The following is a 25,909-nucleotide window of genomic DNA, read 5'->3' on the forward strand; positions in this document are numbered from 1 at the left end:
TGATGTAGAAACATCCTTTTCATAGATGCTTATCCACAGTCATAAAGCCTCTTTCACACGAGCAGATTTTCCATCCGGAAGCGAAGCGTGTCGTGAACGGACAGTATCTGGACTGGATCCTGAGCCATCTCTGTACTTGAGTAATATTTATCACTGATCATCTCTGCAGTCAGCGAAAATCACAGCAAGTTCTATATTATACGTTTTTGACGTAGTCCTGGCCCCACAGAAATGAACAGAGCTTGATTGAAAAATGGAAGGTATCCTGACGCAATGTGTTTTTCCCTGATAATTACTAAGAGATATTGAGTGTTATTCTTCAGTTTTGGTTCATGCACGTGAAAAATCCACCAAAAAACTGATTGCATCTGCGCAAAACTGATTGAACTTGTGTGCAAAACCATCAGTTTTCCCCTGGACAGATTCTGCCTCATTCCATATCGCTCGTGTGAAATAAGCCTTAAGAGCAGATGGATCAAGGACGGCATCTTGGGGAAGTTCAGGGTAGAACAAGTTGTCTTCTAGTGAATCAGCCTCACCAATGCTGGCCATCCATGAGACACTGCCAGGTGGTCTCTGTCCAATGTTTTCTGGGCACTTGGTATGTTTAGATATCAACCCCTCTTACGTCAGCTGCACTTTCAGCTCTGCTACCTCCTCATTTTTACACTTATACCCTCTTATCTGTTGTAAATGTGGTTATCCTATAAAATGCACTTATAAGAAATACATTTACATTCATCACTGAATGTTTTACTCCTTGGCTCTCACCTGCACACCTGTCAGCGTATGACACACCATCATCTTCAGGCTACTTTCACAATTTACTAGTGTCTTCATCAGCAAGCTGGATGTGATCCTGGCGGAAGCTTTCAAGAGTAGGCCTGATTCAGACTGCCATTCTGATTTCCATCCATAAACAAGGAGACATCCAGACGTCTGTATGACATCCTGGACGTATTCATTTAAGTGATTGCTTGTAGAGCAGGGATCAGCAACCTCCGGCACTCCAGCTGTTCTACAACTCCCAGAATCCTCCTTTCATTTCTGTGGAAGTTACAAGGACAGCCGAGTAAGTTTGCATGCTGGGAGATGTAGTTTCACTGCAGCTGGAGTGCCGAAGGTTGCTGATCCCTGTTTTAGAGAGTGCAGTGTTGGGGGTGGCATGCTGATATACACAACATCACCAAGGCCCAAGGACCATCAGATGCGTCAGATCCAAATGGAGATAAATGGGGTCATTTATAAAACTTGTGTCAAGTAGAACTGGCTTAGTTGTCCATAGCAACCAATCAGATTCCACCTTTCATATTCCAAAGGAGCTGTCAAAAATGAAAGGTGGAATCTGATTGGTTGCTATGGGCAACTAAGCCAGTTCTCCTTTGCACCAGTTTGATAAACAACCCCAAACGTCTATTGAGCAAGTCCTACAAAAAGAACAATGTGGTTTGGGGGATCCAGGGCCCTTTTATCAAGTTGTAAAAGACAATTGAACAATCAACTTCATCTCTGTGGTGGTCCTTGCGCCTGCATGAAGTCCTGTATATCGGCTAGTCGGCCCCCATCACTGCATTCTGTACAAGAAAACGCTTCTCTCTGAAGACCAGAACATCAGCAGAATCCACCACCTCCTTCAGCCTCCATATGGCCATTTCTGTGCATTCCTAGCCCTCACCTACTAGCCCTATAAGCGCCTATTTTCATTTCTTTTGCCACTAGTGTATTCCTCAGATTGAGTCTTGGATGGAAACGACAAGAATGATGTCTGCTGTCAGCTTCTTGCCACAACCCAAGTTCGGATAGCACACAGACGGAAACTGGTGCCCTCTGAATTAGTCCTAAATATTTTCAGCGTCTCTAGGTTTCTGCTACGGTTTTATGAAAATCCTGGGGGGAAAAATCAGACAAAACAGCAATGCGTGAAAGCATCCTTCCTAAAACTGCAAACATTAGCAACAAAGTGGATTTCCAGCCATCTGTATCTTTTAGCATTTTCTTATGGTCGGTCATCAGTCTACTCAGTTCAGGGGGGAACTTTTCTTACCAACAAAGATAATATCTGGAAATCCAGTAGAGGAAATCGTGGAAAGTAATGGCGGAAAGCTACTTTCAGTCACTGCTATAGACTGGTCTTTGTCCACAGGTCTCAGTAGTGGTTTTCCGGGGTTTATTTCCTCATCGCTTCATTTCACGTACAGTGACTGATCTGAATAGCCATCCATTTTTAAAAAGGGGAATCAGACAGTACATATGTGGTTATTGGATTCTAACTGAGGGAACTACATATATAAAACCTGTAAGTGGGCACACAGTGCGCGGCCGATGCCCTAACTATTTCACTATCTATTGATGGTGGCCTAAAGGAGACGAGGTTCACTGTAAAGGGGCCCCCCTTTACACCAGTATCACACTATTCATACACGTGTATGTCTTGTGCTTTACATGTACGGCACAATTTAAGCACCATGGGGCACATTTATTAAAGGGCTTTGGTCACCCCACTAAAGTCTTTATTTTTTTTGGGCTAGTTAAATTCCTTATACTGCGATATATGAATATATAGTGCTCTTACTCACTTTCCTTCAGCAGTTTCTTCAAAAAACGGACTTTTATAATATGTAAATGAGCTCTCTACCAGCAAGTAGGGCGGTTACTTGCTGGTAGCAGCCGCATCGTCCTTTCATAAAAACGCCCCCTCCTCATGTTGATTGACAGGGCCAGCGAACGCACTCGTCCTCTGGCTGGCCCTGTCTGCGTTCAAAATCTGGCGCCTGCGCCGTACCTGTCTTCAGTCGGCGCAGGTGCACTGAGAGGAGGACGCTCGCTCGGCCGCTCCTTCCTCAGTGCGCCTGCGCCGGGTGTAGATGTGACGTCATCGGCGCAGGCGCATTGAGGAAGGAGCGGCCGAGCGAGCGTCCTCCTCTCAGTGCACCTGCGCCGACTGAAGACAGGTACGGCGCAGGCGCCAGATTTTGAACGCAGACAGGGCCAGCCAGAGGACGAGTGCGTTCGCTGGCCCTGTCAATCAACATGAGGAGGGGGCGTCTTTATGAAAGGAGGATGCGGCTGCTACCAGCAAGTAACCGCCCTACTTGCTGGTAGAGAGCTCATTTACATATTATAAAAGTCCGTTTTTTGAAGAAACTGCTGAAGGAAAGTGAGTAAGAGCACTATATATTCATATATCGCAGTATAAGGAATTTAACTAGCCCAAAAAAAAAAAAAGACTTTAGTGGGGTGACAGAAGCCCTTTAAGACCGGCGTTTTAGACTATAACCGGCGGTGGTTCTGCCAGAGTTATGAAGAGGTGTAGGCCCCTCCATAACTTTGGTGCATCCAGCACCAGTTCTAAATGTAAGCCAGCTTCCTAGCTGTCTTATGTTTAAACCATTTTCTACGTAGAAAATGATGAATGAGACGGGCCAGCCGACCCCTCCCCCACCCACAATTTTAGACCTGCCGTGAGCGGGCAAAGATGCAGATAGCGGCGCACCATTGCACCACCATCCGCCCGCGAAATCTGCGGCAAATTTCAGAATAGTAAATGACCCCCTATATATACATATAACATTATATCTACATAGATACTACATGTAGCATTAATATCATACTTGGAATCTCCATCAGGATCCTCCGTGTTGTCTCCAGTGTTATTTAAAGCATAGCAGCTTCTTGGATTACCTGAAACAACATCAGTCTTCAATTAGTATTTGAAAAATTCCTTAAGGCACATGGTAGCCTTCTGTAAATCTACACTGACTACAGATCTAGGTCATCAATATTGGGAGCCTGGAAAACCCTTTAACGTTTTTGGAGTTTAATGGGAAAAAACATCAATTCTGCTGTTAAATGTGTTAATGGGATTTTTGTTCTACTCCATTCACTGTGCGGTATAAATAGCATTTTAACCTTACTTTCCCTATTTTTGCATGATATGTAGATTTGTAATAAACTTTTTTTTTTCTTTTTTACTTCCTATCCTCGGCATCGGTTACCAATATCAGATCGGAGGAGGTCTGACTAGGGTTGTTGCGGTAACAACATTTTGATTTGATTTCGATACTATAAAAAAGTATTGCGAAACTCGATACAATTCGATACCAAGCAAAAAAAATTTAACACCAAAAAAAGCAGCATGCATTTCGCATTTTATGGACTGTCTGGCTTATAATCGAACAGTTCAATCCTATTTTTGGGGGGGACAAGGTGACAAAAAAATGCCGAATCACGCTGTTTTTATTTTTTTCTGTTACAGTGTTCACTGGATAGGAGATATTTTATTTTATTTTAATAGTTTGCACTTTTTTGGGCATGGTGATATGTAATGTTTATTTATTTATTATGGTTTGTAGAGTGAAACTAAATCGCACCTCCTCATTCCTATACTATTGACTACTGTATGTAATAAGCAGCATTTCTTATGATAAAACATGGCTATACAGCGGTTATATCAATCATTTGCTGTGCACTATTAGGAGGCAATTAGTATACAGTTTGATCAAAGAGCATTATAAATTCCTACCACATCTCAGTTGGAGTTCCTGAGAGGCTGTGAACAGGTGAGCCATTAGCACCAGTTCACATGCGGCGCTGGACGGCGGCCGTCTCTGCTTCTGTGCCGTGCTGGTGGAGTGATGGGACCCGGGGCCCATGTGGCCTCACTGTACAGTGGGGCTGCTGTGCGGCTGCTGGATCCCATTGCCTGCTGGAGCGGTGTGGAGGCGTGGTGGTCGCCGCACGGCTCTGCGCCTAGGTTAGAGTAGGTTCCCACTTAAACAAGAGGCAACCTTGTCGCGGTAAGTGGGCCTATGCGCTTTGATCAAACTGTATACTAATGCCTCTTTATAGTGCACAGCAAATGATTGATAACAGTGCTGTATAGCCATGTTTTATCATAAGAAATGCTGATAATTGTAAACAGTTGTACATCAGAAGCATAGGTATGAGGATGTGCGATTTAGAGATTCTCTCTACATATTCATACAATTTATTTATTTATTGTTTATATATTTTATATGTAAAATTAGGAAAGGGGGTGATTTAAACTTAATATTTTGGCGCTTGTTTTTTTTAACTTTTTATTTAATACCTATTAGCTTCCCTAGGGACTAGAACCTGGGATCTTTTCATCCCTTGTCCTATTCACCCTAATAGAGCTGTTTTAGGGTGACTAGGACTTCACACTCTCCCTGCTGCCCTGGGAATAGTACACACAGCAGCAGGGAGATGGTAACCGATCGGAGCCCCAGGATTACACAGCTGGGGCTCCGATCAGAAGCTGCCACTGCACCTTCAATAAAGAGGAGGGGAGGGGACCCTGTGGCCACTGCCACCAATGATTATAATACTGGGGGGGTTGGGGGGCACACTATGCCACCAATGTTTTTAGTACTGGGGGAAGGGGGCGGAAATGCACCACCAATGAAGATAAGTAACCTTTTAATACAAATACAGGAGGCGGCAGCACATAGCCGACACCCGACCTCTATGACAGGGTGCTGCGTTCCGCGGCAGTTAACCCTTCAGGTGCCACACCTGAGGGGTTAACTGCCGCAGATCGCAGCGCCCTGTCATAGAGGTCGGGTGCCAGCTATGTGATTCTGCCGCCGCCAACCGCCTTCTGTATCTGTATTAATGGGTGAGTTATCATCATTGGTATTTTATTTTAAACGGGACCTAAACTGGGTAAGGATATTTTACTATTTTATTTACAAATGCCTAACTAGGCAATAGAACCTGTCTTGACCCAGATATAATTTAATACTTCACTTTTATTGAGATAGTTCTAAAATGTAATATACTGACTGTGTGCTCATGCACTCTTTAATTGAACTTAGACAACACCAAAGAATGAAAAAATTAAAAACACAGTGCACCTCTACACTGATGAAAGCATTGACTGGACATTTTGGAGGGAAGAGAGATGTGCACTATCTCTCACCCTATGTCCCTATAGGCAAAGTGCTGCTAGTGTGTTTAGGGGGGGGGGGGCACACACTGCCGTAGCACCGTCCGTAGTTCACTACCAGCTGAGAATGGTTGTGATAGCAACCTTATTGAGTGGTGTGGGAATAAGGATTCAGCCCACTATACACATAGCGCATTGCGCATACAAATTGATCTCCAGCTGGAAATGATAGCGATTGGAGCCGCTACAAGGGCTCGGTGCCCAGCAGTGAATGCCCAACTATCTGAATTGTTAAACTGACCAAGCACCGTCGGCCACTGGCCCCTGGGTGCTGGTAATCAATGAAGAGGTGCAGAGCAGTTTAAAATCTAAAGCTGTCCCCCGACATGTTTCGCCAGTATTCTGGCTTCTTCAGGGGTACATGGACAGCTGTTCAGGGGTCATGGCTGTCCATGTACCCCTGAAGAAGCCAGAATACTGGCGAAACATGTCGGGGGACAGCTTTAGATTTTAAACTGCTCTGCACCTCTTCATTGATTACCAGCACCCAGGGGCCAGTGGCCGACGGTGCTTGGTCAGTTTAACAATTGCAAGCAAACTCAGTCAGTTTTGTCTGCGATTGCGGGTGCAATGCGTTTTGATGCGTTTTTCACGCGCATGATAAAAAACTGAAGGTTAACAAACACCATCTCTTAGCAACCATCACTGAAGCCCCATTCACTTTTATTGGGCCAGGGCTGCGTGAAAAAGGCACAATATAGCACATGCTGCATTTTATATGCAACGCAGAACTGATACGTACACAGACCCATTGAAATGAATGGGTCAGGATTCAGTGCGGGTGCAATGCACTCACATCACACATTGCACCCGCGTGGAAAACTCGCTCGTGTGAAAGGGGCCTTATAGTATACCAAGTGCATTGTAAAGCAGCTGTGCTTAGTTCTGAAGCTCAGACTACGCAATCCCATTCACTTCCAGAATCGCCATATGAGTGATAAATGCGAACATCACAGGCCGAGGAAGAGTCCGCAGCTTTCACCCAAGCTTTGTGGTCCCTTTAAATAGTTGATCAGTAGAAGTATCAGTAGTCAGATCCTCAATGATCAGATATTGATAAACTAGCCTGAGGACAGGCAATCAAGGCTATGTACAACATCAGGGGCAATGTTTTATGATTACATTTTACTCATTTGGGCTAAAAATTATTTCTTCAATTGGTCTTTATTTATTTTTTTAAAACTTATCCGTTCTGTCACAAAGGGTTAACTGTTTGTCTAGTTGTGTGAATGGTACTTTAACTTTGTGCCCAGGATCATCTAATGAACCTTCCCTCTAAATTACTAAAAGGTCATAAACACTTACTTAGGCCACATTCTTATCAGTAAGGAGTTATAATGAGTCAGAGAGCAGAGATAAGGAGCCCTCAGCTCCCTGACTGACAGAGATCCTGCTCCTAGGGGATCTCAAAGCTGCACAGGGGTTCAACATTTTTTTTAAATGTTTCATTTAGACTAGTTGAGAAAATGATTTTTTAGCTCAAAATGAGTAAAAAGCAATAATAAAAAATAAAAATTGCCCCCAAAGGTGTACATAGCCTGCAAGTCCCAGAAACCCATTTTTTTCATATACTTTATTATTTTTTGTCTCACTATGGGACAGACTGTGCAATCCTCTGATCGCTTCATTCATACAAAGCAACTGCCTGTATGTATACTCCATATGTGTACTCAGGATTTACAGGGTGGCGTCTACTGTGCTTTCAGAAAATATGTGGGTCTGGGAGTTTCCAATGCACTTTTTGGTTTAGAATTTAGAATTTATTTATAGATGTCAAATGTGGAAAATTTTCCCAGCCACTTAAGGTCCAAAAGCCGCTAGCAGTGAAAGGGTTACTGCATGAGATTCTCGTTACTTACTTGTATGTAAGGATTGCGCCTCTGGATTTCTCTGGAAAGGGTATCGAAAAAGCAGCTTATTCCCCCTGCTTCCTGAGCTCACCAGGATAACACTGATGGGGCTGGTGTCTTCACCCATACTGAACGAAGCCTGAAAAAAATCATTAGTACACTATTAGGTTCTGTTCACAGATCCGGTAGCAAAATAGCGCAATAGTGCGGTAAAACGAGTTCCCTTGCAGAAACCTGACAAAACCCAATATGTATCCAGAGCTTCCTATAATTACAATATTCTGCTCCTAAAAATGAAAGCCGAGCAATGAAAATAGCAAACGCCAACAGAACCAAATAATGGGGGACATTTACTAAAGTGTCTGTGTGACGGACTGAACCGTCACTGGGGCTGCTGGAGAAGCCTGAGGGCCAGCCTCCTTCCTACAGACTATGGACCGAGAACTATGGAGACCCCCTAAGACCTTTCGGGGTTACAAGGAACTAGGGTTGTTGCGGGTATCGAAATTTCGATACCCATTCGATACTTTTGTCCCGGTATCGATACGATACCGGGATTTTCATTTTTTCGATACTGGGCTGCGCTGCTGTGCAGTCTAGTGTCTCTGAACATGAGCGCGCTGCTCTCAGCGCGCTCATGTTCTCTCAGCAGCACAGGGGAGAAGGAAGCAGTCTCTCCCTCCCCCCTGTCAGGGCTCCAGATGGCGACCAAAACGGTCGCCAATGCGCCTTAAAATTTGCAGATGGCGACAAGACTTTTTAGTCTTGTCGCCAATTGCGACTGTACCGCCGCGATCCTGCGCAGCCTACGTTCTCTTCACTAGCACACTGCACAGTGGAGAAGGAAGGAGTCCCTCCCTCTCCACTGTGACGCGGCCGCCACTCCCACCAATAGGGATATAGCAGGGGAGGAGGAGGGGAGGAGCTGTCGCCACTGCGCCACCAATGAATGTAAAACATAAGTATAGGCAGCGGTATAACAGACCCGGCACCCGGCCTCAATAACAGGACATGCGATCCGCGGCCATTAACCCCTCAGGTGCCCCAGATCGCATGCCCTGTTATTGAGGCCGGGTGCCGGGTCTGTTATACCGCTGCTGACAATTGTAGGACCTTTCGTGGGTCCAAAGAATATGTACTTAGTAGCAGGATGCATAGAGCGGCGCCCAGGGATCTAAGTGCACTTACTATTAATCCTGGGCGCCGCTCCGTTCGTCCGCTGTGGCCCCCGGTATTTTCAGCATTCAGAGGAAGGAGGAGGAGGAGGAGGAGACACCAGTGTCTCTCCTTCTCCCTGACAGCAGCGCTGTCCAATCAGAGCTCAGAGCTCAGAGCCAGGGAGGAAAAAACCTCCCTGGCTCTGAGCTCTGCGCTGTGATTGGACAGCGCTGCTGTCAGGGAGAAGGAGAGACACTGGCGTCTCCTCCTCCTCCTTCCTCTGAATGCTGAAAATACCGGGGGCCACAGCGGACGAACGGAGCGGCGCCCAGGATTAATAGTAAGTGCACTTAGATCCCTGGGCGCCGCTCTATGCATCCTGCTACTAAGTACATATTCTTTGGACTAGGGATCGACCGATATTGATTTTTTAGGGCCGATACCGATACCGATAATTTGTGAACTTTCAGGCCGATAGCCGATTATTTATACCGATATTCTGGGAATTTTCATTTTTGAGAAAAAAAAAAAAATTCCTACACAAATCTGCTGAAAATTAATATGTTTATTGTTAATGTGTATTTTTTTTGTTTATTGTTAATGTGTATTTTTTTTTTATAAATCTTTTTCATTTATACTTAATATTTTTGTGTTTTTTTTTTACTAACTTTTAACCCCCTTAGGGACTAGAACCTTTGTCCTATTCACCCTGATAGATCTCTATCAGGGTGAATAGGATCTCACACTGTCCCTGCTGCTCTGTGCTTTGTGCACACAGCAGCATGGAGCTTATCATGGCAGCCAGGGCTTCAATAGTGTCCTGGCTGCCATGGTAACCGATCGGAGCCCCAGGCTTACACAGCTGGGGCTCCGATCGGAGGAGCAGGGGAGAGGGGATCCTGTGGCCACTGCCACCAATGATTAATACTGGGTGGGGGGGGGGGGGGGCGCACCACCGCGCCACCAATGTTTTTACTATTGGCCGGGATTGGGATGGGGGTGGGGGGCGCACTGCGCCACCAATGATTAATACTGGGGGGCTTGGGGGGGCGCACTGCGCCACCAATGAAGATAAGTCTATCGATCATTCATATACAGGAGGCGGGAGCTGGCTGCAGAATCACATAGCCGCCTCCTGACCTCTATCAGCGGTAGCTGCGATCCGCGGCACCTGAGGAGTTAACTACCGCGGACCGCAGCTATTGCTCATAGAGGTCGGGAGCCGGCTATGTGATTCTGCAGCCAGCTCCCGCCTCCTGTATATATGAATGAATGAAAGGCTTATCTTCATTGGTGGCGCAGCGGCCACAGCCCCTCCCCTCCTCTTATGTTCTATCCCCTCATTGGCGGCAGCGGCAGCAGCAGCACAGGGGGAGGAGACACTGCTTCCTTCTCCCCTGTGCTGCGGAGGGAACACAGAGAGCGCTGTCAGCAGCGCGTTCTGTGTTCCCCATACGTTATCGGTATATCGGCAAAATAGATGCCGATACCGATAACGTTCAAAATCCTCAATATCGGCCGATAATATCGGCCAAACCGATAATCGGTCGATCCCTACTTTGGACCCATGAAAGGTCCTCTTTAAACATTCATTGGTGGTGGCGCTCTCCCAAAGCCTCTTCCCCCCCCCCATTATCACTGGCCACAAGTCGTCGTGTCCCCCCCCCCCATTGTTATATGGTGGCCACAGGGTCCCATCCCGTTCATTGGTGGCAGTGGCAGATTACACTGCTGGGGCTCAGATCGTTACCATGGCAGCCAGGACGCTACTGAAGCCCTGGCTGCCATGTTCAGCTCCCTGCTGCTGTGTGCACAGAGCACAGAGCAGCAGGGAGATGTGAGATCCTATTCACCCTGATAGATCTCTATCAGGGTGAATAGCACAAGGGATGAAAAAATCCAGGTTCTAGTCCCTAAGGGAAGAAATGGTTATTAAATAAAAAGTAAAAAAAAAAAAAAAAAAAAACACCAAAATACTAAAAGTTTAAATGGCCCCCTTCCCAGTTTTACATATAAAATTTACAAACAATAAAGAATAAACATATTACATATCGCCACGTCCCAAAAAGTGTGAGCTATTAAAATATAAAAAAAATATTTCTGCTCGGTGAAGGCCGTAACAGAAAAAAAAACTCTAAACCACGCAATTCGCCATTTTTAGTCACCTTGTCCCCCAGAAAATGTCCCTGGATGTGAGAGGCATGTGGTGCTGTTTTCTCCTATATGTAGTGCACCTGCGTCTCATCTTCTCAAAGTCCTTTTTTAAAAATTATATGCATTTTAAATTTGGCGACTAAAAAATTGAATTTGGCTCCTAAATTTTTTAGTTTAGGAGCCAATGGCTCCTGGTCATTTTTTTTTGTCTGGAGCACTGCCTGTGCTGCCGCTGCCACCAATGGGAAGAGAGGGGCGGAGGAGGGGAGGGCGCACTGCGCCAACAATGATACGACTTTTCCTACACAGATCGATTTCCCAGCACTTACCATTATTCCTGGGCGCCGCTCCGTTCACCTGCTGTGCCCCATTACTGTCTCCTCTCCTGCTCCATATGCTAATTATTATCGGAGCAATGGGGAGGAGACATCAGCTTCTCTAGTGGGCGTTCCTTCTCGCTGCGCTGCGATTGGACAGCGCTACAGCCAGGGAGAAGGAACGCCCACTAGAGAAGCTGATGTCTTCTCCCCATTGCTCCGATAGTAATTAGCATATGGAACAGGAGAGGAGACAGTAATGGGGCACTGCGGGCAAACGGAGCGGCGCTCAGGACTAATAGTAAGTGCTGGGACATCGCTGGGCGCCGCTCTGTGTAGCCTAATACTTAAAGTCTGGACCCAGGAAAAGTAGTCTTTAACACATAATACAGGAGGCAGGTGTCGGCAGCAGAATCGCATAGCCGTCACCCTGCCCCTGACAGGGAGCTGCGATCAGCGGCAGTTAACCCCTCAGGTGCCCCTCAGAGATCTATCAGGGTGAATAGGACAAGGGATGAAAAAAATCCCAGGTTCTAGCCCCTAAGGGGGGAAATAGTTATTAAATACAAAGTGTAAAAAAAATATTTAAAAAAAGGAAAAAAAAAAACCACCAAAATATTAAGTATGAATCACCCCCTTTCCCAATTTCACATATAAAATGTCTAAATAATAAACATATTACATATCGCCACGTCAGAAAAGTCCAAACTATTAAAATATAAAAAAAATCTATGCGGTAAACGCCGGATCAGAAAAAATTAATAAAAACTGCACGATTCGCCATTTTTTAAAATGCGGAATGCACGTGGCTTTTTTGGTTTATTTTTTTTGCGTGGTATCGAATGGTATCTAGTATTGCAATACTTTTTCATGGTATCGAAACCGAATCAAAAATGTGGTATCGCAACAACTCTACAAGGAACTATGAACCCCGATTTATATGTGTAATTTATTTGCCACATATTTCCTATTGCCCATTAAAAAGGCATGGTGTGGATTCAGCAACACAAAAAGGGTTAACTCTGCACTGAGACTCCCACTGATTGTGTTAGTGATGGGATTAAGATAGTTGATTATAAGAGCAGCCGGCTCCTAGATGAGTAGATCACCATATGATACACTCAGGAGATAATCCCATCACATGTGTCTCCACTGTCCCTATTCATTCATTATGGAGGGGGGGATGTCTGTTTGCATGTTGTGTTTGTTAATTGCGTCACAGACAATGCCATTGTGTTTGTTGAATAGGGTTAGTTTGTGTTTAAACTGTAAAGGATTGGCTGCTATGTCATGTCCTCAGTTCCCAACCAGGTCCACGGGGGTGGTACCCTTATTGGAAAATGTGTATAAGTCAATGCTTGTGTGTTCAATAAAGAGTTCCTGTTTTACATTCAACATAGAGCCTCGTCTTATGTGTATGGGGATTGCTTTACGCTGTATACTCCCCTGGCTATAACTCCTAGCTCTTGTAAGATCTGTTCCTGCTCTCTCAATTTAGGAGAGGTTCACCCACTGGAGCCTTGTCGTAGGTCCAGGGTGGGTAAAAGACGGTGAGACCTCAACCAAGCTTCGGCGGTTCGTGGTGTCTGCAGTGCTTACGGTGTCAAGTGGAGTGCTTGGAGTCCTCGGGAAGCACTAGGAGCAACCATCGACGGAGGTACCCGGTCGGGGTGCCAGGAGATCCGTTACAGTCTGCGCCTGCTTTTTTATTGCACATTGCTGGCACTATGCCTCTTGTTGTCCGCAATTGCAGACAAAAATAGGACATGTTCTATTTTTTTCGTGAACGGAATTGCGGACCCGGAAGTGCGGGTCCGCATAGAAATGAATGGGTTTTGCGGAACGAAATTGCGGACGTATGAATGGACCCTAAGGGCTCATGCACACGACCGTATGCCCTCCGATACATACGGTCTGTGAGCGGGCCATATGTCCCGGAGCGGCATACATTGTGCGCACAACATCATAGGTCACCTGTATGGAAGATCCTTTACATTACAGAGCATGACGAGCTCCTCCTGTGTGGACCGTATACAGAACCATTCATTTCAATGGGTCCACACAAAAAAACAGAAGGTACTCCATGTGCATTCCGTTTCCGTATGTTCGTATTTCCGTTCCGCAAAAAAATAGAACATGTCCTATTATCGTCCGCATTACGGAAAAGGATAGTACTGTTCTATTAGGGGCCAGATGTTCCGTTCCGCAAAATACAACCAAAAAAGGTGAGCACATTACCATCACCACAAAAGAGCACTGCTAACTGACATACTCACCCTATGAGTGCCTTCTCTCCCTCTCTGCCTTTTTTTTTGCTGTTCCGCAAAAAACGGAATGCACACGGACGTCATCCGTATTTTTTGCGGATCGCAAAATATATACGTTTATGTGCATGAGGCCTTAGAGGGGTATACAGACAATGGGGGCATATCGTTAGCCTCTAGGACCCACACCTACGCCAAGAATGGAGCAGGGAGAGCGGTGGCTGGAGGACCACCGCCAAGCACTCTCCCCATACAAGTGAATAGGAGCGTACTGTGCTTGTGCAGCCACTGCTCCCATTCATTTCTATGGGGCCGATGGAAATAGCCGAGCCAGCCCGGAATGCCCTCATTGTCTGTGATGGAAATACCCCTTAACCACTTCCCGCAACACTAACGCCGAAAGGCGTCATTGCTGCGGCGCTCTCGGGCTACACTAACGCCGATTGGCATCATCTCGCGTGAGCCAAGATTTCCTGTAAACGTGCGCACACAGGCGCGCGCGTTCACAGGATCGGAAGGTAAGCGAGTGGATCTTCAGCCTGCCAGCGGCAATCGTTCGCTGGCAGGCTGTAGATGCGAATTTTTTATCCCCTAACAGGTATATTAGACGCTGTTTTGATAACAGCGTCTAATATACCTGCTACCTGGTCCTCTGGTGGTCCCTTTTGCTTGGATCGACCACCAGAGGACACAGGCAGCTCAGTAATAAGTAGCACCAAACACCACTACACTACACCCCCCCCCTGTCACTTAACCCCTTATTAACCCCTGATCACCCCATATAGACTCCCTGATCACCCCCCTGTCATTGATCACCCCCCTGTCAGGCTCCATTCAGACATCCATATGTTTTTTACGGATCCACGGATACATGGATCGGATCCGCAAAACACATACGGACGTCTGAATGGAGCCTTACAGGGGGGTGATCAATGACAGGGGGGTGATCACCCCATATAGACTCCCTGATCACCCCATATAGACTCCCTGATCACCCCCCTGTAAGGCTCCATTCAGATGTCCGTATGTGTTTTGCGTAGGGGTGCACCGAAATGAAAATTCTGGTCCGAAACCGAAACCGAAAATTCAGGATGCCCTTGACCGAAAACCGAAACTGCCTTTTTGCCCAAATACTTTTAAAATACTTTTTTTTTTAATGATTTTATTAATAATTCTTTTTCATGAATGAAATTCATCTGTGGGTGGCGCTGTTATGGAGAGGGGGATCTGTGGGTGGCGCTATGGAGAGGGGGATCTGTGGGTGGCGCTGTTATGGAGAGGGGGATCTGTGGGTGGCGCTGTTATGGAGAGGGGGATCTGTGGGTGGCGCTGTTATGGAGAGGGGGATCTGTGGGTGGCGCTGTTATGGAGAGGGGGATCTGTGGGTGGCTCTGTTATGGAGAGGGGGATCTGTGGGTGGCGCTGTTATGGAGAGGGGGATCTGTGGGTGGCGCTGTTATGGAGAGGGGGATCTGTGGGTGGCGCTGTTATGGAGAGGGGGATCTGTGGGTGGCGCTGTTATGGAGAGGGGGATCTGTGGGTGGCGCTGTTATGGAGAGGGGGATCTGTGGGTGGCGCTGTTATGGAGAGGGGGATCTGTGGGTGGCGCTGTTATGGAGAGGGGGATCTGTGGGTGGCTCTGTTATGGAAAGGGGATATGTGCACTGTTATGGGCATAACAGTGCACAGATCCCTTTCCCCATAACAGTGCACAGATCCCTTTCCCCATAACAGTGCACAGATCCCCCCCTCCCCATAGCAGTGCCATAGACCGATCCCCCTACCCATAACAGCCCCGGCCCTGCTGCTCACAGCAGACTAATCACTCACTGCATCTTTATTTTACCTTACAATCGTCACGCTCCAGTAAGAACTCTGCAGGCAGAGCGGAGGGCGGCGTAACGTCACTTACTCACGTGACGCACCTGCTCCGCCCACTTTATGAATGAAGGAGGCGGAGCAGGCGCGTCACGTGAGTAAGTGACGTTACGCCGGCCTCCGCTCTGCCTGCAGAGTTGTTAGTTACTGGAGCCTCACGATTGTAAGGTAAAATAAAGATGCAGTGACAAAGTAAACCGCCCGCCCGGCGCCCGCCCGCAGATGGTGGGTGACAAATCCCACACCCCATATTTTCGGCCGATATGTAACAATATCGGCCGAAGTGGATTAGGTGCATTTTCGGCCGATATTTTCGGCTGCCGGAATTTCGGTGCACCCCTAGTTTTGCGGATCCGATCCATGTATCCGTGGATCCGTAAAAAACATATGGACGTCTGAATGGAGCCTTTCAGGGGGGTGAACAATGACAGAGGGGTGATCAGTGACAGGGGGGTGATCACCCCATATACACTCCCTGATCACCCCCCTGTCATTGATCACCCCCCCGTAAGGCTCCATTCAGACATTTTTTGGCCCAAGTTAGCGGAAATTGTTTTTCTTTTTTCTTTTTTTCTTACAAAGTCTCATATTCCACTAACCTGTGTCAAAAAATAAAATCTCACATGAACTCACCATACCCCTCACGGAATCCAAATACGTAAAAATGTTTTGACATTTATATTCCAGACTTCTTCTCACGCTTTAGGGCCCCTAAAATGCCAGGGCAGTATAAATACCCCACATGTGACCCCATTTCGGAAAGAAGACACCCCAAGGTATTCCGTGAGGGGCATATTGAGTCCATGAAAGATTGACATTTTTGTCCCAAGTTAGCGGAAAGGGAGACTTTGTGAGAAAAAACAAAAAAATATCAATTTCCGCTAACTTGTGCCCAAAAAAAAAAAAAATTCTATGAACTCGCCATGCCCCTCATTGAATACCTTGGGGTGTCTTCTTTCCAAAATGGGGTCACATGTGGGGTATTTATACTGCCCTGGCATTTTAGGGGCCCCTAAAGCGTGAGAAGAAGTCTGGGATCCAAATGTCTAAAAATGCCCTCCTAAAAGGAATTTGGTCCCCTTTGCACATCTAGGCTGCAAAAAAGTGTCACACATCTGGTATCGCCCTACTCAGGAGAAGTTGGGCAATGTGTTTTGGGGTGTCATTTTACATATACCCATGCTGGGTGAGATAAATATCTTGGTCAAATGCCAACTTTGTATAAAAAAAATGGGAAAAGTTGTCTTTTGCCGAGATATTTATCTCACCCAGCATGGGTATATGTAAAATGACACCCCAAAACACATTTCCCAACTTCTCCTGAGTACGGCGATACCACATGTGTGATACTTTTTTGCAGCCTAGGTGGGCAAAGGGGCCCACATTCCAAAGAGCACCTTTAGGATTTCACAGGTCATTTTTTACACATTTTGATTTCAAACTACTTACCACACATTAGGGCCCCTAGAATGCCAGGGCAGTATAACTACCCCACAAGTGACCCCATTTTGGAAAGAAGACACCCCAAGGTATTCGCTGATGGGCATAGTGAGTTCATGGAAGTTTTTATTTTTTGTCACAAGTTAGTGGAATATACGTTATAAGAAAAAAAGTTATAAGAAAAAAAAAAATCATCATTTTCCGCTAACTTGTGACAAAAAATAAAAAGTTCTATGAACTCACTATGCCCATCAGCGAATACCTTAGGGCAGTGATGTCGAACCTTTTAGATGCCGAGTGCCCAAACTGCAACCCAAAACCCACTCATTTATCGTAAAATGCCAACACAGCAATTTAACCTGAATACTATAGTTCAATATAGTATATATTCCATGTACTTTATCATTTAGCTATTAACCACTTCAGCCCCCAGTGCTTAAACACCCTGAAAGACCAGGCCACTTTTTACACTTCTGACCTACACTACTTTCACCGTTTATTGCTCGGTCATGCAACTTACCACCCAAATGAATTTTACCTCCTTTTCTTCTCACTAATAGAGCTTTCATTTGGTGGTATTTCATTGCTGCTGACATTTTTACTTTTTTTGTTATTAATCGAAATTTAACGATTTTTTTGCAAAAAAAATGACATTTTTCACTTTCAGTTGTAAAATTTTGCAAAAAAAACGACATCCATATAGAAATTTTGCTCTAAATTTATAGTTCTACATGTCTTTGATAAAAAAAAATGTTTGGGTAAAAGTTATAGCGTTTACAAACTATGGTACAAAAATGTGAATTTCCGCTTTTTGAAGCAGCTCTGACTTTCTGAGCACCTGCCATGTTTCCTGAGGTTCTACAATGCCCAGACAGTACAAACACCCCACAAATGACCCCATTTCTGAAAGTACACACCCTAAGGTATTCGCTGATGGGCATAGTGAGTTCATAGAACTTTTTATTTTTTGTCACAAGTTAGCGGAAAATTATGATTTTTTTTTTTTTTTTTTTTTTCTTACAAAGTCTCATATTCCACTAACTTGTGACAAAAAATAAAAAGTTCTATGAACTCACTATGCCCATCAGCGAATACCTTGGGGTCTCTTCTTTCCAAAATGGGGTCACTTGTGGGGTAGTTATACTGCCCTGGCATTCTAGGGGCCCAAATGTGTGGTAAGGAGTTTGAAATCAAATTCTGTAAAAAATGACCAGTGAAATCCGAAAGGTGCTCTTTGGAATATGGGCCCCTTTGCCCACCTAGGCTGCAAAAAAGTGTCACACATTTGGTATCTCCGTACTCAGGAGAAGGTGGGGAATGTGTTTTGGGGTGTCATTTTATATATACCCATGCTGGGTGAGAGAAATATCTTGGCAAAAGACAACTTTTCCCATTTTTTTATACAAAGTTGTCATTTGACCAAGATATTTATCTCACCCAGCATGGGTATATGTAAAATGACACCCCAAAACACATTCCTCAACTTCTCCTGAGTACGGGGATACCAGATGTGTGACACTTTTTTGCAGCCTAGGTGGGCAAAGGGGCCCATATTCCAAAGAGCACCTTTCGGATTTCACTCCTCATTTTTTCCTGAATTTGATTTCAAACTCCTTACCACACATTTGGGCCCCTAGAATACCAGGGCAGTATAACTACCCCACAAGTGACCCCATTTTGGAAAGAAGACACCCCAAGGTATTCCGTGAGGGGCATGGCGAGTTCCTAGAATTTTTTATTTTTTGTCACAAGTTAGTGGAAAATGATGATTTTTTTTTTTATTTTTTTTTTCATACAAAGTCTCATATTCCACAAACTTGTGACAAAAAATAAAAACTTCCATGAACTCACTATGCCCATCAGCGAATACCTTGGGGTCTCTTCTTTCCAAAATGGGGTCACTTGTGGGGTAGTTATACTGCCCTGGCATTCTAGGGGCCCAAATGTGTGGTAAGTAGGTAAATGACCTGTGAAATCCGAAAGGTGCTCTTTGGAATGTGGGCCCCTTTGCCCACCTAGGCTGCAAAAAAGTGTCACACATCTGGTATCTCTGTATTCAGGAGAAGTTGAGGAATGTGTTTTGGGGTGTCTTTTTACATATACCCATGCTGGTTGAGATAAATATCTTGGTCAAATGCCAACTTTGTATAAAAAAAATGGGAAAAGTTGTCTTTTGCCAAGATATTTCTCTCACCCAGCATGGGTATATGTAAAATGACACCCCAAAACACATTCCCCAACTTCTCCCGATTACGGAGATACCAGATGTGTGACACTTTTTTGCAGCCTAGGTGGGCAAAGGGGCCCATATTCAAAAGAGCACCTTTCGGATTTCACAGGTCATTTTTTACAGAATTTGATTTCAAACTCCTTACCACACATTTGGGCCCCTAGAATGCCAGGGCAGTATAACTACCCCACAAGTGACCCCATTTTGGAAAGAAGAGACCCCAAGGTATTCGCTGATGGGCATAGTGAGTTCATGGAACTTTTTATTTTTTGTCACAAGTTAGTGGAATATGAGACTTTGTATGAAAAAAAAAATCAAAAAAAAATCATCATTTTCCACTAACTTGTGACAAAAAATAAAAAATTCTAGGAACTCGCCATGCCCCTCACGGAATACCTTGGGGTGTCTTCTTTCCAAAATGGGGTCACTTGTGGGGTAGTTATACTGCCCTGGCATTTTCCAGGGGCCCTAATGTGTGGTAAGTAGGTAAATGACCTGTGAAATCCTAAAGGTGCTCTTTGGAATATGGGCCCCTTTGCCCACCTAGGCTGCAAAAAAGTGTCACACATGTGGTATCGCCGTATTCAGGAGAAGTTGGGGAATGTGTTTTGGGGTGTCATTTTACATATACCCATGCTGGGTGAGAGAAATATCTTGGCAAAAGACAACTTTTCCCATTTTTTTATACAAAGTTGGCATTTGACCAAGATATTTCTCTCACCCAGCATGGGTATATGTAAAATGACACCCCAAAACACATTCCCCAACTTCTCCTGAGTACGGCGATACCAGATGTGTGACACTTTTTTGCAGCCTAGATGCGCAAAGGTGCCCAAATTCCTTTTAGGAGGGCATTTTTAGACATTTGGATACCAGACTTCTTCTCACGCTTTGGGGCCCCTAGAGTGCCAGAGCAGTATAAATACCCCACATGTGACCCCATTTTGGAAAGAAGACACCCCAAGGTATTCAATGAGGGGCATGGCGAGTTCATAGAAATTTTTTTTTTTTGGCACAAGTTAGCGGAAATTGATATTTTTAATTTTTTTCTCACAAAGTCTCCCGTTCCGCTAACTTGGGACAAAAATTTCAATCTTTCATGGACTCAATATGCCCCTCACGGAATACCTGGGGGTGTCTTCTTTCCGAAATGGGGTCACATGTGGGGTATTTATACTGCCCTGGCATTCTAGGGGCCCTAAAGCGTGAGAAGAAGTCTGGAATATAAATGTCTAAAAAATTTTACGCATTTGGATTCCGTGAGGGGTAGGGTGAGTTCATGTGAGATTTTATTTTTTGACACAAGTTAGTGGAATATGAGACTTTGTAAGAAAAAAAAAAAAAAAATTCTGCTAACTTGGGCCAAAAAAATATCTGAATGGAGCCTTACAGAGGGGTGATCAATGACAGGGGGGTGATCAATGACAGGGGGTGATCAATGACAGGGGGGTTGATCAATGACAGGGGGGTTGATCAATGACAGGGGGGTTGATCAATGACAGGGGGGTTGATCAATTACAGGGGGGTTGATCAGGGAGTCTATATGGGGTGATCACCACAGTCATTGATCACGCCCCTGTAAGGCTTCATTCAGACGTCCGGATGCGTTTTGCGGATCCGATCCATCTATCAGTGCATCCGTAAAAATCATGCGGACATCTGAATGGAGCTTTACAGGGGGGTAATCAATGACAGGGGGGTAATCAATGACAGGGGGGTGATCAGGGAGTCTATATGGGGTGATCACCACAGTCATTGATCACTCCCCTGTAAGGCTTCATTCAGACGTCCGGATGCGTTTTGCGGATCCGATCCATCTATCAGTGGATCCGTAAAAATCATGCGGACATCTGAATGGAGCTTTACAGGGGGGTGATCAATGACAGGGGGGTGATCAGGGAGTCTATATGGGGTGATCACCACAGTCATTGATCATGCCCCTGTAAGGCTTCATTCAGACGTCCGGATGCGTTTTGCGGATCCGATCCATCTATCAGTGGATCCGTAAAAATCATGCGGACATCTGAATGGAGCTTTACAGGGGGGTGATCAATGACAGGGGGGTGATCAGGGAGTCTATATGGGGTGATCACCACAGTCATTGATCATGCCCCTGTAAGGCTTCATTCAGACGTCCGGATGCGTTTTGCGGATCGGATCCATCTATCAGTGCATCCGTAAAAATCATGCGGACATCTGAATGGAGCTTTACAGGGGGGTGATCAGGGAGTCTATATGGGGTGATCACCACAGTCATTGATCACGCCCCTGTAAGGCTTCATTCAGACGTCCGGATGCGTTTTGCGGATCCGATCTATCTATCAGTGGATCCGTAAAAATCATGCGGACGTCTGAATGGAGCTTTACAGGGGGTTGATCAATGACAGGGGTGTAATCAATGACAGGGGGGGTGATCAGGGAGTCTATATGGGGTGATAACCACAGTCATTGATCACGCCCCTGTAAGGCTTCATTCAGACGTCCGGATGCGTTTTGCGGATCCGATCCATCTATCAGTGGATCCGTAAAAATCATGCGGACATCTGAATGGAGCTTTACAGGGGGGTAATCAATGACAGGGGGGTGATCAATGACAGGGGGGTGATCAGGGAGTCTATATGGGGTGATCAGGGGCTAATAAGGGGTTAATAAGTGACGGGGGGGGGGGGTGTAGTGTAGTGTAGTGGTGCTTGGTGGGACTTTACTGAGCTACCTGTGTCCTCTGGTGGTCGATCCAAACAAATGGGACCACCAGAGGACCAGGTAGCAGGTATATTGGACGCTGTTATCAAAACAGCGTCTAATATACCTGTTAGGGGTTAAAAAAAACACATCTCCAGCCTGCCAGCGAACGATCGCCGCTGGCAGGCTGGAGATCAACTCTCCTTACCTTCCGTTCCTGTGAGCGCGCGCGCCTGTGTGCGCGCGTTCACAGGAAATCTCGCCCATCGCGAGATGACGCATATATGCGTGACTCTGCGCAGGGCTGCCACCTCCGGAACGCGATCCTGCGTTAGGCGGTCCAGAGGTGGTTAAAGAGGACCTTTCACCGATTCTTACCCTATGAACTAACTATACAGAAATGTGGAGCGGCGCCCGGGGATCTCACTGCACTTACTATTATCCCCGGGCGCCGCTCCGTTCTCCCGTTATGCCCTCCGGTATCTCCGCTCACTAAGTTATAGTAGGCGGAGATACCAGTCCCTAAGTTATGGTAGGCGGAGTCTGCCCTAGCGCTGGCCAATCGCAGCGCAGAGCTCACAGCCTGGGAGGTTATTTTCTCCCAGGCTGTGAGCTCTGCAATGCAATTGGCCAGCACTAGGGCAGACTCCGCCTACTATAACTTAGGGAACGGAGATACCGGAGGGCATAGCAGGAGAACGGAGCGGTGCCCGGGGATAATAGTAAGTGCAGTGAGATCCCCGGGCGCCGCTCCACATTTCTGTATACTTAGTTCATAGGGTAAGAATCAGTGAAAGGTCCTCTTTAAAGCCTGCCTACATTCAGTGCCCTGCCTGTGCTGTTCATAGTGCGCCCTGCGCTGATGAATGGCAGGAAAAGTCTAAGGCATATTGGTACACCATAGACTTTTTTCACAGTGCGGGTGCCCACAGAGAGGGCTCTGAGTGCCGCCTCTGGCACCCGTGCCATAGGTTCGCCACCACTGCCTTAGGGTGTCTACTTTCCGAAATGGGGTCATTTGTGGGGGTTTTTCTACTGTCTGGCCATTGTAGAACCTCAGGAAACATGACAGGTGCTCAGAAAGTCAGAGCTGCTTCAAAAAGCGGAAATTCACATTTTTGTACCATAGTTTGTAAACGCTATAGCTTTTACCCAAAGCATTTTTTTTTTTTACCCAAACATTTTGTTTTTATCAGAGACATGTAGAACAATAAATTTTGAGAAAAATGTATATATGGATGTCGTTTTTTTTAAAAAAAATTTACAACTGAAAGTGAAAAATTTCATTTTTTTGCCCAAAAATCTGTAAATTTCGATTAATAACAAAAAAAGTAAAAATGTCAGCAGCAATGAAATACCACCAAATGAAAGCTCTATTAGTGAGAAGAAAAGGAGGTAAAATTCATTTGGGTGGTAAGTTGCATGACCGAGCAATAAACCGCTAAAGTTGTGGAGTGCCGATTTGTAAAAAAGGGCCTGGTCACTAGGGGGGTATAAACCTGTGGTCCTTAAGTGGTTAAAGGGGTTATCTGACTATTTGTAACTGATGACCTATATTCTGGATAGGTCATCAGCATCTGATCGGCAGGGGTTTGACACCCGGGACCCCCGTGAATCAGCTGTGAAGGCCCAATGCTCTTTTAATGGAGGGGGACGCACATGCACAGCGGTTCTCTGCTTATTTCAGGGGTCTCATTCTAAGGGTAGGTGTGGGGGACCTGCACCTATCTGACATTGGTGACATATGCTTGCAATATGCCACCAGTGTCTGAGGTTGAGACAACCCCTTTAAGATACCCCATGACACTGGCTCCATGCTATTTTCTGGTCCACTGTACAGGACTCTGAAGAAGCTCCTGTCCTCATCATAGATGGTGATTTATGGCTTCCAGTGTCTATTCCTGACTGTTACATGTAGGCACTTGCTTTATCTGGCTAAGTTATCTGCTCATTTTTTATCAAATCCTCATTTTCTCTTATCTTGGGATACTCCGGTTACAACGGTTAAAACAAACAGTGCTCATCCCAGAACCAATTTATATTATAACTTGAGGAAAAAGAGAACAGTTGTATAGAGTTTATCAAATTCAAAATGGCCGATGGTATCTTTCCTTGGCACCAGACAACCAGATTACTTCCTGCACAGAGAGCAGAGCTGAAATCTGGTTGGTCCTTAGGGATACGCCTGTCACCAACTTGTCAGCTGTCTCCTATGACAGCCTGAAAACTGGCGGACGTGCAGAGATCAATGGGTCAGGTGGCTATCCGCAAAAATGTGAATTAGGCTACTTTCACACTCGCGTTTTGCCTTTCCGTTTCTGAGATCCGCTTTAGGGCTCTAACAAGCGGTCCAAAACGGATCAGTTTTGCCCTAATGCATTCTGAATGGAAAAGGATCCGCTCAGAATGCATCAGTTTACCTCCGATCAGTCTCCATTCCGCTCTGGAGGTGGACACCAAAATGCTGCCTGCAGCGTATTGGTGTCCATCTGCCAAAACTGAGCCAAACGGATCCGTCCTGACACACAATGTAAGTCGATGGGGACGGATCAGTTTTCACTGACACAATCTGGCACAATAGAAAACGCCTTGGCTATGTTAAAGATAATACAAACGGATCCGTTCTGAATGGATGCACGCGGTTGTATTATCTGAACGTCCATGACGGATCCGCACAAAACGCCAGTGTGAAAGTAGCCTAACACACAGGGGAAAGAGCACGAGGCCTAAATGTGCACGCAGAACAGCTGCTGTATTAAGGGCCAGTTCACACAACTGATTTTGAAAAACATGCTTAAAAAAAATCAGCACAAAATCTGGGGGGGTTTTCAGTGCAGAAAAAAATTTGTTTTTTTTTCAACCAATGGGTGTTCACTTCAATACAAAGCTGAATTTTCAGTTTGAGATTTTTGAAGATCTGCACCAAAAAAAAGTGCAGAAAATGCACAAACAATGCATGGACTCACATGGAGCTGTTTCTCCTGCTTCCTATTCATTTAAATGGGAGATTCAGCGCTAATTTATGCTGCTTTTTGACACGTGTAATAAAAATAATAAAAAAGCAACCGCTGCTTCCCATTGAAATGAATAGGATTCTGTTTTGAGTAGTTTTTTTGGACCCGATTGAGGCAGAAACGCTCCAAAATCAGCTAAAAAAAAAACCTCAGTGTGAACTGGCCGCAAGGCTTCATGTTTTTTACGTTTATTTTTGTATTAACAGATGTCCGTGTAATGATCAATAGTGCAGCACTTATGGCCATGCTGAGCACACAAGGGCAGTCAGTCCATTATCTGCTGCTGCACTAGTGAAAGATGAAAAACCGCATCGGATGACGTGTGTACAGAGACAACGTATGGGGGCCGCCTCATACCTTCCAGCTCATCCAGCCCCGCTTTACCGGCTGAATACGGTCACCTACGGGAAGAGCCACACGGAAACCTTTCAAAACAGGAGATTTGGTCACGCCCAACTTCCACTTTCTAGCCAATCACGGCTCTTCACACAGACAATATACAATATATTAGAAGAGGCGCGATTGGCTGAGTCTTCGACCAGTCATATCGTGGTTCCCGTCTGCGTTGGTTACTAGAGGTAAGAACGTGTGATGTCACTGTGCCTCCAGAAAAATGGCTGTCAAAGCAGAGGCCTTAGTTATGGTTACACATGGCGGCAGTTTGTCTTGCTCGGGGCCTTCTCTGTTAGTCAGCAGATGCAGGGTAGCGGAAACAGTTAATTTACAGTGATTTACAGTGAGGGCGAACCTGCTGCTGTCAGCTGAGGCAAGATGCAGTATAAGGCTGCCTTCACACACTGCGATTTTGTGGCAGAATTTCAGGCCTCCCAAGTGACCCTATTTTGGAGGGACAGACCATACTTTTGACCTAAGACCCTCTTTGCTCCTTAAATGTCCCTATTTTCTGATCTGTATGTATCGATTTGCATTATTACTAGTGATGAATTAAGTTTT

At 45.6% G+C, this 25,909-nt stretch overlaps 1 protein-coding gene across 6 annotated transcripts in view; it reads right to left on the reverse strand.

Moving 5' to 3' along the window:
- NPRL3 (NPR3 like, GATOR1 complex subunit) overlaps positions 1-25,399 on the reverse strand; it is a 149,683-nt gene extending 124,284 nt beyond the window's left edge. For 3 of the 6 annotated variants that reach the window (XM_040439731.1, XM_040439729.1, XM_040439728.1), the window contains exons 1-3: positions 25,313-25,396; positions 7,828-7,957; positions 3,612-3,681 (exon numbers count right to left, since the gene is read on the reverse strand). In XM_040439731.1, coding sequence (XP_040295665.1) covers positions 3,612-3,681; positions 7,828-7,957; positions 25,313-25,324 — 212 coding nt within the window. In that variant the 5' untranslated portion in view covers positions 25,325-25,396. Of the gene's footprint in view, positions 1-3,611; positions 3,682-7,827; positions 7,959-25,312 lie in introns of those variants that run through there. The other 3 variants (XM_040439730.1, XM_040439732.1, XM_040439734.1) reach the window with 3 other exon arrangements.
- Between the last annotated feature and the right edge of the window lie 510 nt (positions 25,400-25,909).

This window comes from Bufo bufo, chromosome 7, assembly GCF_905171765.1.
Source record: "Bufo bufo chromosome 7, aBufBuf1.1, whole genome shotgun sequence".
Taxonomy (NCBI): domain Eukaryota; kingdom Metazoa; phylum Chordata; class Amphibia; order Anura; family Bufonidae; genus Bufo; species Bufo bufo.